This window comes from Nerophis ophidion, linkage group LG15 (genome assembly GCF_033978795.1).
Source record: "Nerophis ophidion isolate RoL-2023_Sa linkage group LG15, RoL_Noph_v1.0, whole genome shotgun sequence".
Lineage (NCBI taxonomy): Eukaryota > Metazoa > Chordata > Actinopteri > Syngnathiformes > Syngnathidae > Nerophis > Nerophis ophidion.
In genome coordinates this window covers 6,285,557-6,299,067 of record NC_084625.1, presented here as the reverse complement: position 1 = coordinate 6,299,067, position 13,511 = coordinate 6,285,557, and the positions used below count along the sequence as shown (strand labels likewise).

The window sequence follows — 13,511 nt, the reverse complement described above, 5'->3', positions numbered from 1 at the left end:
TACACACACATCAGGACTGGTGAAATTTGCGCTCTAATCAAAAAACCAAAACCCAAAACTGCGCTCTAGCGCCCCCCTAGGAAAAAAAACAGACAAAACTGATTGTAACTTCCGTTAGGAATGTCGTAGAGACATGAAACAGAGTGATTGACCACTTAGCAAAAATGAAAAGGAGACGTTACAATTTACTTCTCAGAAAATGATTCCCTGAACAGACACACAACAGTTGTTCATTTATTCTACTACTGTGGCTTTATTGTTTTGTGTATATTTTATAGTTTTGTGTATCTGAAATAGGATTAGCCACATTGCCATAAATGGAAATTAAATAATATAAAAGAACCCAGAGATGTAGGGCTGCTTTATTTTTTGTTTTACTTTTGTAGATGTTAAGTTTGCAGATGATTACTGCAATATATATTTCAAAAAGATGCATTGCTCTTCCTTTTTGCTTTTACCAGTAGCAGTTTAGAAGTCTGGAGTAAAAAAAGTGCACAAGTAGGTCAAATGCATTATTAGTTCAGGGGCGCTCACATTTTTTCTGCAGGCGAGCTATTTTTCAATTGACCGAGTCGAGGAGATCTACCTCATTCCTATTTATAATTGATATTTATTTATTTATGAAAGAGACATTTTTGTTAACAAGTTAATGGTGTTTAATGATAATACAAGCATGTTTAACACACATAGATTCCTTTCTTTCATGAAGACAAGAATATAAGTTGGTGTATTACCTGATTCTGATGACTTGCATTGATTGGAATTAGACAGTGGTGCTGATAACGTCCGCATTTTCAAATGGAGGAGAAAAAAAAGTCCTCCTTTCTGTCCAATACCACATGAAAGTGGTTGGATTTGGCATCTCATTTGTCCAACTTGCCTACTCGTTTCTAAACACTTTGTTATGAGAGTAGCATATGTGTGTGGCCCTTTAATGTCTGGCAGCAGGTAGAGTGTGCGGGTGGGCAAGCAAGTGAGAAAGCGGTGGCTGAGGGCGGGGGAGAAATACATTGGCATCAAACGCCGTAGCTTGCTTGCTTTCTGAGACTCTTATTTTGTTAGCACAGGCAGGATGAAGCAGGTCTTTTATGGTGAAGACAGGAACTGTGCTGTCGGTCTTTAGAGTTTTGACAGTAGGTACGGAGTCTCTAGAAATAAAATGTGTTTCTCTGCGTCCGCCCTGTTAGTGATTTTTTTTCTTAAATACGAGCTCGCAGCAGCCAGCGTCCTCTCACAAGATCCTCGGGTGCCGAGAATGTCAAACAACTGACGAAAGTGAAGTCTTGGTATGATTGATGATTGCTCATTTTTATGTCTGTTTTTTAATGCCTGGCTTGAGATCGACTGACACACCCTCCGAGATCGACGTAATGCCCACCCCTGCATGAATTCATTTCAGGTGGTTAATCGAAGATCCATACAACATCATCTGATATGATTTCATAGTTTAAAGCACTATTTATGTATTTTTTTATGATAAATAAGTGCTAAAAATGTTTTTGCTTGCGAGCTTTGCACGCTCACATGAATTTTTGTGCCCCAGTACAGTATTAGGTCTAGTGACGCCCCTGTGTGCGCTGTTGTCTATGTTATGTAGACTTAAAACTCTGAAGCGTTTTTTTTTTTATTGGTGAAATTTTTACTGGGGCACTGCAGATCAACAGTGGGGCACGTGCCCCAGTTAAATATGCCTGGCGACGCCCCTGACAAGAAGCATGATGCGTGTGCACTTCAATGACTTTACACATCCAAGCAATGAACCTGAAACATGGATGAAAATAGATAAATAACATTAATTACTTTGTCTTGTGTTAGGGTCGGCACCGACCCGTTTTAGTTTTTAAATGCATAGAAGAACCACATACATTTATTTTTATGCATCAAGGCTTTTTGACTTTGTCAGGAACCTCTATTTCAACAAAATAAAAATTGTTTTTTTTGTTTCACTAAATTATAAAATGCTCTGGTTGAAATTATGACCTTGGTGTTGTTAGGGTCGGTTTCGACCCAGTTACAAAAATAAGACTATAAAGCACTAAGTAGGGCCAAAACTGAACACACTGACAGCCAGCTCCTCTCCCAATCATGTGAGCTTTAGTGGATTCTCATTTTACCTTGTTATCCAGTACAAAAACAAACACAATGTATGTGGTTCTAGCTTGTTTTTTTTGTTTCACTAAATTATAAAATGCTCTGGTTGAAATTATGACCTTGGTGTTGTTAGGGTCGGTTTTGACCCAGCTATAAAAATAAGACTACAAAGCACTAAGTAGGGCCAAAACTGAACACACTGACGGCCAGCTCCTCTCCCAATCATGTGAGCTTTAGTGGATTCTCATTTTACCTTGTTATCCTGTACAAAAACAAACAAAATTTATGTGGTTCTAGCTTGTTTTTTTTGTTTCACTAAATTATAAAATGCTCTGGTCGAAATTATGACCTTGGTGTTGTTAGGGTCGGTTTCGACCCAGTTATAAAAATACGACTATAAAGCACTAAGTAGGGCCAAAACTGAACACAATGACGGCCAGCTCCTCTCCCAATCATGTGAGCTTTAGTGGATTCTCATTTTACCTTGTTATCCAGTACAAAAACAAACAAAACTTATGTGGTTCTAACTTGTTTTTTTTGTTTCACTAAATTATAAAATGCTCTGGATGAAATTATGACCTTGGTGTTGTTAGGGTCGGTTTCGACCCAGCTATAAAAATAAGACTATAAAGCACTAAGTAGGGCCAAAACTGAACACACTGACGGCCAGCTCCTCTCCCAATCATGTGAGCTTTAGTGGATTCTCATTTTACCTTGTTATCCAGTACAAAAACAAACAGAATTTATGTGGTTCTAACTTGTTTTTTTTGTTTTACTAAATTATAAAATGCTCTGGTTGAAATTATGACCTTGGTGTTGTTAGGGTCGGTTTCGACCCAGCTAGAAAAACAAGACTATAAAGCACTAAGTAGGGCCAAAACTGAACACACTGACGGCCAGCTCCTCTCCCAATCATGTGAGCTTTAGTGGATTCTCATTTTACCTTGTTATCCAGTACAAAAACAAACAAAATTTATGTGGTTCTTTTATGCATTTAAAAACTAAAATGTCCAGACATTTGAGGTCAATTCAGTATAGAGTTGTTACTATGTTAAAATGATTAAAATGAAAAAATATATAAAAGAAATGTATTTAAGAGATGTGTTCTAATACCCGTCAGTTATGGTCAGGTTAACACAACAACCTTTTTTTTTGTTTATACGATTCTCTTGAGGTTCGTTTTACTATTTTTTTTCAATTGAAATCGAGGGGTATACTGACAAAAAAAAGGCCCAATGGCCCACACCAAAAATATTAAAACCAATATTTTCATGGATAAGGAAACCTAACGAGGTAACCAAGAGACGAGAAACAAATTGGATGATAGATAATTGTTTTTAGTGTATTTTACAGCTGATTTAAGACATGGGTCAAAACTCCGTTACATCTACTTGAGTAACTTTTGGGATAAATTGTACTTCCACGAGTAGTTTTTATGCAACATACTTTTACTTTTGAGTATATTTATAAAGAGGAAACGCTACTTTTACTCCGCTCCATTTATCTACAATCAGCTCGTTACTCGCTACTTTTTTTTTTTATCGATCTGTTAATGCACGCTTTGTTTGTTTTGATTTTGTCAGACACGCATTCAAAGTAGGAACTACGCAGGCCTGCGTTTCACCAATCACATGCAGTCACTGCTGACGTTGGACCAATCAAACAAAACCAGGCGGTCACGTGACCGTCACACGTCGAACCCGACCTAAAAAGTTGAAAAACTTATTGGGGTGTTACCATTTAGTGGTCAATTGTAGGGAATATGTACTGAACTGTGCAATCTACTAATAAACGTTTCAATCAATCAATCAATCAAAAGTGTAAAGGAAAAAATACTTTATTTCAACCGTACTTCCCGTCAAAAGCCTAAAGACTGATCGCACAGTTCCTGTCTTCACAATAAAAGTGCCGCTCCATCGCGCCTGCGCTAACAAAATAAGAGTCTCCGAAAGTCGGCGCAAACAAACTAGCAAGCTACGGAGTTTGCCGCCAACGTATTTCTTGTAAAGTGTATGAAAACCAATATGGAAGCTGGACAAATAAGATGCCAAAAACCAACGACTTTCATGTGGTATTAGACAGAAAAGAGGAACTTTTTTTCTCCTCCATTTGAAAACGTGGACATTATCAGCACTATACTGTCTGATTCCAATCAATGCAAGTCATCAGAATCAGGTAATACACCAACTTATATTATTGTCTTCATGAAAGATAGGAATCTATATGTTAAACATGCATGTATATTCATTAAAACACCTTTAACATGTCAACAAAAACGGCAAAATAAAAAACACATATATATATATATATATGATATGTATGTATATGTATATATGAGGTAGATGACATCGACTTGGTCATTTATTAAGTAATTGATTAATGTTGAAAAACTTATTGGGGTGTTACCATTTAGTGGTCAATTGTGCAGAATATGTACTGTACTGTGCAATCTACTAATAAACGTTTCAATCAATCAATCAAAAGTGTAAAGGAAAAAAATACTTTATTTCAACCGTACTTCCCGTCAAAAGCCTAAAGACTGATCGCACAGTTCCTGTCTTCACAATAAAAGTGCTGCTCCATCGCGCCTGCGCTAACAAAATAAGAGTCTCCGAAACCCAACGCAAACAAGCGAGCACGCTACGGAGTTTGCCGCCAACGTATTTCTTGTAAAGTGTATAAAAACCAATATGGAAGCTGGACAAATAAGATGCCAAAAACCAACGACTTTCATGTGGTATTAGACAGGAAGGAGGAACTTTTTTTCTCCTCCATTTGAAAACGTGGACGTTATCAGCACTTTACTGTCTGATTCCAATCAATGTAAGTCATCAGAATCAGGTAATACACCAACTTATATTCTTGTCTTCATGAAAGATAGGAATCTATATGTTAAACATGCATGTATATTCATTAAAACACCTTTAACATGTCAACAAAAACGGCAAAATAAAAAACATATGTAAATATATATATATGATATATGTGTGTATGTATATATGAGGTAGATGACATCGACTTGGTCATTTATTAAGTAATTGATTAATGTTGAAAAACTTATTGGGGTGTTACCATTTAGTGGTCAATTGTAGGGAATATGTACTGTACTGTGCAATCTACTAATACAAGTTTCAATCAAACAATCAATCAATCAATCAATCAATCAATAAATGCCTACTGAGCCTATGGTGCTGCTAAGTTATTGTGGCTCAATTTGCCTTATTTTTTTTATTTTAATGTATTATTATTTAATATATGTTATTGTTTTAGTTGCTTAAGAGATATTCCTGGCTATGAATTTGCTCATTGCTATTTTTATGTTTTTGTGCATTATTTGTTGCCGTGATTATTAAACGAACAGGTTACTCATCAGTTACTCAGTACTTGAGTAGTTTTTTCACGACATACTTTTTACTTTTTACCCGGGTGGCGGGTCTCTCCCTTAGAGATAGGGTGAGAAGCTCTTCCATCCGGGAGGAACTCAAAGTAAAGCCGCTGCTCCTCCACATGGAGAGGAGCCAGATGAGGTGGTTCGGGCATCTGGTCAGGATGCCACCCGAACGCCTCCCTAGGGAGGTGTTTAGGGCACGTCCAACCGGTAGGAGGCCACGGGGAAGACCCAGGACACGTTGGGAAGACTATGTCTCCCGGCTGGCCTGGGAACGCCTCGGGATCCCCCGGGAAGAGCTAGACGAAGTGGCTGGGGAGAGGGAAGTCTGGGTTTCCCTGCTTAGGCTGTTGCCCCCGCGACCCGACCTCGGATAAGCGGAAGAAGATGGATGGATGGATGGATACTTTTTACTTTTACTCAAGTAAATATTTGGGTGACTACTCCTTACTTTTACTTGAGTAGTAAATCTCTAAAGTAACAGTACTCTTACTTGAGTACAATTTCTGGCTACTCTACCCACCTCTGGTCAAAACCGACCCGCTAACATAAGAGATGGTAACAGAAAGCTAACACAAGAGGAAGGTTGAGAGTGAAATATTTGTTTTCTTTGATTCTCATCGTGGAGTCCGCTTGTCAGTCTGTATTTTAATTTGTGTGTGTGTTAAAAAGATCGCTTCATTCGCGAACGTCCCATCTGCCCTCACCTGTTGGACCATCCAGGCGCAGAGTTTGCGGGTGCAGCGCGTCTTGCCGCGGGCCATGGTCAGCGCAAAGTCCTCCCGTGAACTCCTAACACACAAACAGGTCAAAGAAGTCATCAAAACTGCGACATTACTTCCCTCCGTGTGTACACACAAGAGTGTTTAAAATGACCGCCTCGTCCGGCCGCCATTAAACTCCCTCGTCGTCACAGCGACAATCCCAACAGTTTAGTCGACAACCGCGCGGACTGCGCTGCTAATGTCACGCCGCGAGTGGGATAAATAAAGAAGTGGATTTAAGTCTGTTTTACCTCGGTTGGAGCTCCGTGTGCGTCCCCGTCGGCTGCGCGCGCTCGACTGAGTCTCTGATGGGCGTGAACGCGCTCGCTGTGAAAACCGCCTTTCCTAGAAATCACGTGACTATGGAGAAATGGGGTGCGCGCCGGCCACCAGGGGGCGACAGATCGCACTGCGGTTCACACAAATACAGTCCCTGTTCATATTATTAGAATATCATGCAAAAGTTGATTTATTTCAGTAATTATATTCAGAAGGTGAAACTTACATATATCAATTCATTACACACATAGTGATATATTTGAAATGGCCCTGCACTCTTCAGCATCTACATGCTGCCGCTAGGTGACATCATACGCAAATACGGTGTTAGCTTTCACTGTTATGCTGATGACACCCAACTCTACATGCCCCTAAAGCTGACCAACACGCCGGATTGTAGTCAGCTGGAGGCGTGTCTTAATGAAATTAAACAATGGATGTCCGCTAACTTTTTGCAACTCAACGCCAAAAAAACGGAAATGCTGATTATCGGTCCTGCTAGACACCGACCTCTATTTAATAATACAACTTTAACATTTGACAACCAAATAATAAAACAAGGTGACTCGGTAAAAAATCTGGGTATTATCTTCCACCCAACTCTCTCCTTTGAGTCGCACATTAAAAGCGTTACTAAAATGGCCTTCTTTCATCTCCGTAATATCGCTAAAATTCGCTCCATTCTGTCCACTAAAGACGCTGAGATCATTATCCATGCGTTTGTTACGTCTCGCCTCGATTACTGTAACGTATTATTTTCGGGTCTCCCCATGTCTAGCATTAAAAGATTTCAGTTGGTACAAAATGCGGCTGCTAGACTTTTGACAAGTACAAGAAAGTTTGATCATATTACGCCTGTACTGTATATACTTATATACATATATACCTATATATACACCTATACTGTATATACTTATATACATATATACCTATATATACACCTATACTGTATATACTTATATACATATATACCTATATATACACCTATACTGTATATACTTATATACATATATACCTATATATACACCTATACTGTATATACTTATATACATATATACCTATATATACACCTATACTGTATATACTTATATACATATATACCTATATATACACCTATACTGTATATACTTATATACATATATACCTATATATACACCTATACTGGCTCACCTGCACTGGCTTCCTGCGCACTTAAGATGTGACTTTAAGGTTTTACTACTTACGTATAAAATACTACACGGTCTAGCTCCATCCTATCTTGCCGATTGTATTGTACCATATGTCCCGGCAAGAAATCTGCGTTCAAAGGACTCCGGCTTATTAGTGATTCCTAAAGCCCCAAAAAAGTCTGCGGGCTATAGAGCGTTTTCCGTTCGGGCTCCAGTACTCTGGAATGCCCTCCCGGTAACAGTTCGAGATGCCACCTCAGTAGAAGCATTTAAGTCTCACCTTAAAACTCATTTGTTTACTCTAGCCTTTAAATAGACTCCCTTTTTAGACCAGTTGATCTGCCGTTTCTTTTCTTTTTCTCCTATGTCCCACTCTCCCTTGTGGAGGGGGTCCGGTCCGATCCGGTGCCCATGTACTGCTTGCCTGTGTATCGGCTGGGGACTTCTCTGCGCTGCTGATCCGCCTCCGCTTGGGATGGTTTCCTGCTGGCTCCGCTGTGAACGGGACTCTCGCTGCTGTGTTGGATTCGCTTTGGACTGGACTCTTGCGACTGTGTTGGATCCATTATGGATTGAACTTTCACAGTATCATGTTAGACCCGCTCGACATCCATTGCTTTCCTCCTCTCCAAGGTTCTCATAGTCATCATTGTCACCGACGTCCCACTGGGTCATTATTGTCACCGATGTCCCACTGGGTGTGAGTTTTCCTTGCCCTTATGTGGGCCTACCGAGGATGTCGTAGTAGTTTGTGCAGCCCTTTGAGACACTAGTGATTTAGGGCTATATAAGTAAACATTGATTGATTGATTGAAATGTTTATTTCTTTAAATTTTGATGATTAGTACTGACAATTACTAAAAAACCCAAATTCAGTATCTCAAAAAATTAGATTAGTTAGGACTAGTACCAAAAAATATTTTTTAGAAATGTGGGCCAAGTGAAAAGTATGAACATGGAAAGTTTCAGCATGTACGGCAATCAATACTTAGTTGCAGCTCCTTTTTGCCCGAATTGCTGCAGCAATACGGCGTGGTATAAAGTCGACCAGTCTGTTGCACTCCTCAGGTGTTATGAGAGCCCAGCTTGCTTTAATAGTGGCCTTCAGCTCTTCAGCATTGTTGGGTCTGGCATCTGGCATCTTCTGCTTCACAATACCACATAGCTTTTCTATGGGTTTAACGTCAGGTGAGTTTGCAGGCCAATCTAGAACAGGGATACCATGGTCCTTAAACCAAGTACTGGTAGATTTGGCACTGTGTGCAGGTGCCAAGTCATGTTGGAAAATGAAATCTTCACCTCCATAAACTTGGTCCGCGGCAGGCAGAATAAAGTGTTCTAAAACTTCCTGGTAGACTGCTGCATTGACCCTAGACCTCAGGAAACAGTGGACCAACACCAGCAGATGACATGGCACCCCAGACCATTACCCATTGTGGAAATTTGACACTGGACTTCAGGCAAAGGGGATTCTGTGCCTCGCCTGTCTTTCTCCAGACTCTGGGACCTTGATTTCCAAAGGAGATACAACATTTACTTTCATCTGAAAACATAACTTTGGACCACTCAGCAGCAGTCCAGTCCTTTTTGTCTTGAGCCCAGGCGAGAGGCTTTTGACGTTGTCTCTTATTCAAGAGTGGCTGACAGCTGAAGCCCATATCTTGCATACGTCGGTGCGTGGTGGTTCTTGAAGCTCTGACTCCAGCTGCAGTCCACTCTTTGTGGATCTCCCCGGTTTTGTTTGACAATCCTCTCCAGAGCGCGGTTATCCCTTTTGCTCTTACACTTTTTTCTACCACATTTTCGCCTCTCTATTAATGTGCTTGGACACAGAGCTCTGGGAACATCCAACCTCTTTGGCAATTTGTGAATTATATTTATATAGCACTTTTCTCAAGTGACTCAAAGCGCTTTACATAGTGACACCCAATATCTAAGTTACATTTAAACCAGTGTGGGTGGCGCTGGGAGCAGGTGGGTAAAGTGTCTTGCCCAAGGACACAACGGCAGTAACTAGGATGGCACAAGCGGGAATGGAACCTGCAACCCTCAAGTTGCTGGCACGGCCACTCTACCAACCGAACTATGCCGCCCCATTACATTGAAAATACACGCAACCCTAACTTAAAACGCCGGACATTTGAGGCATTTAAGAAACTCCACCCGGACAGCCCCGCAAAAGAGGACATATCCGGTGAAAAGAGGAGGTCTGGTCAGTTGATCGTAGCCCGGTCGCTGCTAGCATGCCGTGTGTTGTGCCTCGGTGTGCATTGTTTACACAACGCGCGGTACGCTACTTAAATTGCCGTGTGGAAACTCGTTCGGTACACCTCCGAAACGAACCGAAACCGCACCGTTACACCCCTATAGACCCATAATAAATTCCTAAAAGAACCAAACTTCATGAATGTTTTTTGTGACCAACAAGTATGTGCTCCAGTATCACATAAAAAAAGTTTTAGAAATGATTAGAAAGTCAAGACAGCCAGGACATTATGTCATTTACAAGTGTGTGTAAACTTTTGCCCACGACTGTAGCTTCTCTTAGGAAAAAAAAAAAAGAATCACAATGACCTTTTGTGTCTTGCCCTCCTTCTTTAAAGTATCAATGGTCATCTTTTGGACAGTTGTCAAGTCAGCAGTCTTCCCCATGATTGTGTGTCATACAGAATCAAAACGAGAGACCATTTAAAGGCTTTTCCAGGTGTTTTGAGTTAGTTAGCTAATTAGAGTGTGGCACCAGGTGTCTTCAATATCTGAACTTTTCACCATATTCTAATTTTCTGAGATGTTGAATTTAGGGTTTTCATTGTTTGTCAGCTATAATCATCTCCTTTTTGGCAAAAAAAACACTTGAAATGTATCACTGTTTGGAATGAATGTATACATTCTACAAGCTTGACTTTCTAAATGGAATTAATGAAATAAATCAACTTTTTCATGATATTCTAATAATATGATCAGCACCTGTACACTTGTAAAGAAAATAATGTCATGGCTGTGTTGAGTTTCCTATCATTTCTACAACTCTTCTGTTAATATTTGGTTACAAGTTTCACTGCAATAAGGCGCTTTTGGTAGCCATCCACAAGCTTCTGTTTGAATTTTTAAACCATTCCTCTTGACAAAATTCATGCTGTTCAGCTAAATTTGTTGGTTTTCAGACATGGACTTGTTTCTTCAGCATTGTCCACACGTTTAAGTCAAGACTTTGAGAAGACCATCCTATACCTGATTTAGCCATTCCTTTACCACTTTTGACGTGTGTTTGGGGTCATTGTCATACTTGCCAACCTTGAGACCTCTGAATTCGGGAGATGGGGGGTGTGTATATATTTTGATTAGCGTGGAGCCCGACTTAAACAAGTTGATAAACGTATTCGGGTGTTACCATTTAGTGGTCAATTGTACGGAAAATGTACTGAACTGTGCAATATCAATCAATCAATCAATCAAAGTATTTCTGTATATATATTATATATATATATCTATATATATATATATACACACGCACACACGCGCACACACACACACACACACACACACACACACACACACACACACGTGTCAGGTTCAAACACAGATGACATCTATTAAACAGACAAAAAGCAAGGAACCATGCAGATAACAAATTCAATTTAGCTCATGAGGAGAACGCATGGAGCTGCACACTTAGTCACTGTCTCACCCTACGCTCTAAGATTCAGCTCCGGCGTCCCTCTTATTATTCAGGAGTTCCACAGTCAACATCACTGAGGCCGTCTCTAAAAGGAGTGGTCACGTATATTCACACAAAAAAAGTCCTGGTCAAAAGTGTACATACACTTGTAAAGAACATAATGTCATGGCTGTCTTGAGTTTACAATCATTTCTACAACTCTTATTTGTTTTGTGATAGAGTGATTGGAGCACATACTTGTTGGTCACAAAAAACATTCATGAAGTTTTGGTTCTTTTATGAATTTATTATGGCTCTACTGAAAATGTGTTGGATCAAAAGTATACATACAGCAACGTTAATATTTGGTTACAAGTTTCACTGCAATAAAGCACTTTTGGTAGCCATTCACTAGCTTCTCTCTCAATTTTTGACCACTCCTCTTGACAAAATTGGTGCAGTTTAGCTAAATTTGTTGGTTTTCTGACATGGACTTGTTTCTTCAGCATTGTCCACACCTTTAAGTCAAGACTTTGAGAAGGCCATTCTAAAACCTTGATTCTAGCCTGATTTAGCCATTCCTTTACCACTTTTGACGTGTGTTTGGGGTCATTGTCATACTTGCCAACCTTGAGACCTACGAATTCGGGAGATGGGGGGTGTGTATATATTTTCAAGTATTTCTGTATATACATATACGCACGCACGCACATGTCAGGTTCAAACACAGATGACATCTATTAAACAGACAAGAAGCAAGGAACCATGCAGATAAATTCAATTTAGCTCATGAGGAGAACGCATGGAGCTGCACACTTAGTCACTGTCTCGTCCCACGCTCTAAGATTCAGCTCCCGCGTCCCTCTATTTATTCAGGAGTTCCACAGTCAACATCAATGAGGCCGTCTCTAAAAGGAATGGTCACGTACTGTAACAGCCAAGGACTTCAATGACCTCATCTATTAAACAGACAAGAAGCAAGGAACCATGCAAATAACCAATTCAATTTAGCTCATGAGGAGAACGCATGGAGCTGCACACTTAGTCACTGTCTCGCCCCACGCTCTAAGCTTCAGCTCCCGCGTCCCTCTATTTATTCAGGAGTTCCACAGTCAACATCAATGAGGCCGTCTCTAAAAGGAATGGTCACGTACTGTAACAGCCAAGGACTTCATTGACCTCATCTATTAAACAGACAAGAAGCAAGGAACCATGCAGATAACAAATTCAATTTAGCTCATGAGGAGAACGCATGGAGCTGCACACTTAGTCACTGTCTCCCCCCCACGCTCTAAGATTCAGCTCCCGCATCCCTCTATTTATTCAGGAGTTCCACAGTCAACATCACTGAGGCCGCCTCTAAAAGGAGTGGTCACGTACTGTAACAGCCAAGGACTTCAATGACCTCATCTATTAAACAGACAAGAAGCAAGGAACCATGCAGATAACAAATTCAATTTAGCTCATGAGGAGAACGCATGGAGCTGCACACTTAGTCACTGTCTCGCCCCACGCTATAAGATTCAGCTCCCGCGTCCCTCTATTTATTCAGGAGTTCCACAGTCAACATCACTGAGGCCGTCTCTAAAAGGCATGGTCACGTACTGTAACAGCCAAGGACTTCAATGACCTCATCTATTAAACAGACAAGAAGCAAGGAACCATGCAGATAACAAATTCAATTTAGCTCATGAGGAGAACGCATGGAGCTGCACACTTAGTCACTGTGTCGCCCCACGCTCTAAGATTCAGCTCCCGCGTCCCTCTATTTATTCAGGAGTTCCACAGTCAACATCACTGAGGCCGTCTCTAAAAGGAGTGGTCACGTACTGTAACAGCCAAGGACTTCAATGACCTCATCTATTAAACAGACAAGAAGCAAGGAACCATGCAGATAACCAATTCAATTTAGCTCATGAGGAGAACGCATGGAGCTGCACACTTAGTCACAGTCTCTCCCCACGCTCTAAGATTCAGCTCCCGCGTCCCTCTATTTATTCAGGAGTTCCACACTCAACATTACTGAGGCCGCCTCTAAAAGGAGTGGTCACGTACTGTAACAGCCAAGGACTTCAATGACCTCATCTATTAAACAGACAAGAAGCAAGGAACGATGCAGATAACAAATTCAATTTAGCTCATGAGGAGAACGCATGGAGCTG

At 40.5% G+C, this 13,511-nt stretch overlaps 1 protein-coding gene across 4 annotated transcripts in view; it reads right to left on the bottom strand.

Annotated features, from left to right (window-relative positions):
- Positions 1-13,511, bottom strand: part of irf9 (interferon regulatory factor 9) — a 60,377-nt gene that overhangs the window by 45,317 nt on the left and 1,549 nt on the right. For 3 of the 4 annotated variants that reach the window (XR_009809764.1, XR_009809763.1, XM_061921316.1), the window contains exons 1-2: positions 6,495-6,744; positions 6,187-6,271 (exon numbers count right to left, since the gene is read on the bottom strand). Coding sequence is in view for 2 of the 4 variants with exons in the window: in XM_061921316.1 (XP_061777300.1) it covers positions 6,187-6,243 (57 nt within the window). In the remaining 2 variants the exon portion in view is untranslated. Of the gene's footprint in view, positions 1-6,186; positions 6,272-6,494; positions 6,745-13,511 lie in introns of those variants that run through there. The other variant, XM_061921317.1, reaches the window with a different exon arrangement.